Raw genomic sequence first — 2,720 nt, 5'->3', positions numbered from 1 at the left:
TTTTACTGTCTATTTATAGCTGACATATAAAGAAATAGTTGAGACTAATTGATGATAGGAGCAAAGTAACAAAAACAACAACAAGAAATTTTGTAGAAGAAAGGCATATAGTTGAGATGCATTATTGCAATTCTTTTAACTGGATATCACTCAAATAATAATAGTTTCCCAATATCATAGATTTTTAATTATTTTTTGTATTGATTTTATGACTCAAAACAATTGTGTTAAATAAAAATATAATTAAAGGAGAATGTAAAAATAGTCACAGAAACTAAGACTTGCTCAACAAAAACAAGTTAGTCCAAAATAAAAATAGACAATGGATAAATTAGACACAAGTTAAATTTCTTGTTCTTCCAATTAAAAATAGTAAAGACTGTATTTCTTAAAAGTTTAATTAACTAATTGGTTAATTAATAATACTCTTCATTTCATGAACAAAATAGTATTGTTTAAAGAAAATGGGAACTTGTCAAGTGTTTAATATAAATGATAAAATAATTGACAAAAATAACCTCCAAGTAACAATAAACAGAATATACTTTAAAGCAATAATTTAATGAGTTGTAAGTTAAAGCATTGCTTAGTTGTGGTTCTACTCATATTAATATGATATTTTGTTAATATTAAAAATAAATTAAATACATTTGATAGAATAAATTAAATACATTTGATAGGTATTAAGATTTAAAATATTTGTCTATGAAAAACAATAAGCGTGATTATTTTATATTATGTGTTAAGTAGTTAAAGTATAATTCATGAAATTTCAAAGACATAAATCATTTATTTAACCATAAGATTGTTTAAAAGTGATTTAAAGTAATAAGACAAAAATAAAGTCATATAAGAGTTGTTTAAAAGAAGGTATGAAACAACTAACATTTGACAGTATTGAATTTAAAAAAAACTAAAAATAAGAAACTACAAGAAAACTTCTTGAAATAGAGAAGAACTACCATATAAACAAAATAAAGGAAGTATAAGACAAAAACCAAACAAAAAGAAAGGAATGTTATTAAATAGCGAAGATAGAAATAACTAATAAAAACAAACAAGAACAAAAATGAAAATGTAATATAGAAATAGATGAGATAGAAAAAAAGAAAATAAATAATAAATAATAAAAAGAGTAAGAGATATACTGTAACAAAGAATAACAAGGAAGAAATTACTATATAAATGAAAAGAAAGGAACTTAAATATATTTTTTAGAATGGGACGGATGATAACTCTGGCAAATATTTTAATAATAATTTCTGTTGTTGCAGGTCATCTTTATTCAACAAATGATTTTGAAGCATTATCAGAATTAGAAGACAAAGAAGATTATAGAGGAGACTCTTTCAATGAAGATGAAACATTTATGGATTATCTTGAAGGAGATGACTTTATGATGGAAGATGACTTACCAGGCATCCAATTGACTAAGAAACTAGCTGAAGGAGCAATTGGGTCTCTTCAGACAGGGGCAATCAGCACTATTGATAAAGAGACAAAGTATCTTGCAGAAAATGGAGACTCGATTTCACAGCGAATGGATAGAATTGGAGATATTGCAGGAAAAACTGCAAATGTTCTTGAGCCAGTTGCAAGATTAACTAATATTGTTGGACCAGGAATTAAAGGAAAATATGGACGTTTAGCTGTAGGAGCAATCAATGGAGCAGCAAAAGGAGCTCGTGCTATTAACTTAGGTGCACGTGGAGCAGCAAGCATAACAAGATATGCCACTGATTTGTCTAAACAATACCAAAACCAAGAAGGAACTCCTGAAGAGAAAGTAAGATTAATGAAAGAAGTAATAATACAAAATGCTAAAGATGAAGGAAAGAAACTTCTTGCAAATGGAGTTGGTGCACTTGCAGGCAAAGCTGCTACTGTTGCGTTTGGAAATAGAATCGTTTCAGGAGGTGGAAAGGTTATAGACGGGGGAATGTTATTAGGAAATAGACTTGTTGGAAAGGGTATGTCAGGAATAGTTGGAAGAGCTGCAAAAGAGTATTTGGCAGAAAAAGTTAATGAAAAAACAGATATGTTTAAAAATAGAGTAACTGACAACGTTGGACAATTCTTAGGTGTTAACCCATCTACTAGTGGAATAGATATTGATAAAATAAAAGAGGGATTTCAAGTAACAAAAGACTTTTACAGAAATGGACAGAGCATGAGTAATGTATTCATGCAGCCTGGTAAAAATAGAAGACTGAGACATAAACAAGAGATGAAACATAAAAAGAGTGTATTACAAAGAACAAACACATTAGAGACAGGAGTTGGTGAAAGAAATTTAACACCTACAACATCAATTTCCCCAGTAAAACATTCAAATAACCAATTACCATCCAATAGAAAAACTGAAAGAGTTGTTTCAGCAAGAGGTAATAGACAAAATTTAGTTAGAAGTACTTCAGTATGAAAATAAATGCATTAATTCATTTTTTTCAACAATTATCATCTTATCAAAATAAACATATAAAAATAAAACTCAATTTTGTTAATATTATTTTTATATTAATTTATACATCTTTAAAAAACGTCTTGTTAAAAAGTTAGTGTAGAGATTGTTTGATTAAAATAGTTAAATTGTTATTATTTTTATTTAAATTTCTGAGTTGTATGAAGATTAACTTATTCATACTCAATTGGAACAAACAATTCTTTGTTTTTACTAATTGGATTTGTATTTTATTTAAGTAATGAAATGAAGAATAAAA

The 2,720-nt window shown here is 27.3% G+C and overlaps 1 protein-coding gene across 1 annotated transcript; it reads left to right on the top strand.

The window, feature by feature from the left end:
• Positions 1-1,219: 1,219 nt before the first annotated feature.
• ENU1_105300 (hypothetical protein) lies at positions 1,220-2,422 on the top strand (the record flags this gene model as incomplete). Its single annotated transcript, XM_008859425.1, has 1 exon — positions 1,220-2,422. The coding sequence occupies one exon, from the start codon at positions 1,220-1,222 to the stop codon at positions 2,420-2,422; it is 1,203 nt and encodes a 400-aa protein (XP_008857647.1).
• Positions 2,423-2,720: the final 298 nt, after the last annotated feature.

Source organism: Entamoeba nuttalli (assembly GCF_000257125.1).
Source record: "Entamoeba nuttalli P19 unplaced genomic scaffold asmbl_4500, whole genome shotgun sequence".
Taxonomy (NCBI): Eukaryota; Evosea; order Mastigamoebida; family Endamoebidae; genus Entamoeba; species Entamoeba nuttalli.
Note: the sequence above shows the minus strand (reverse complement) of the source record. Positions and strands in the feature narration are given on the sequence as shown.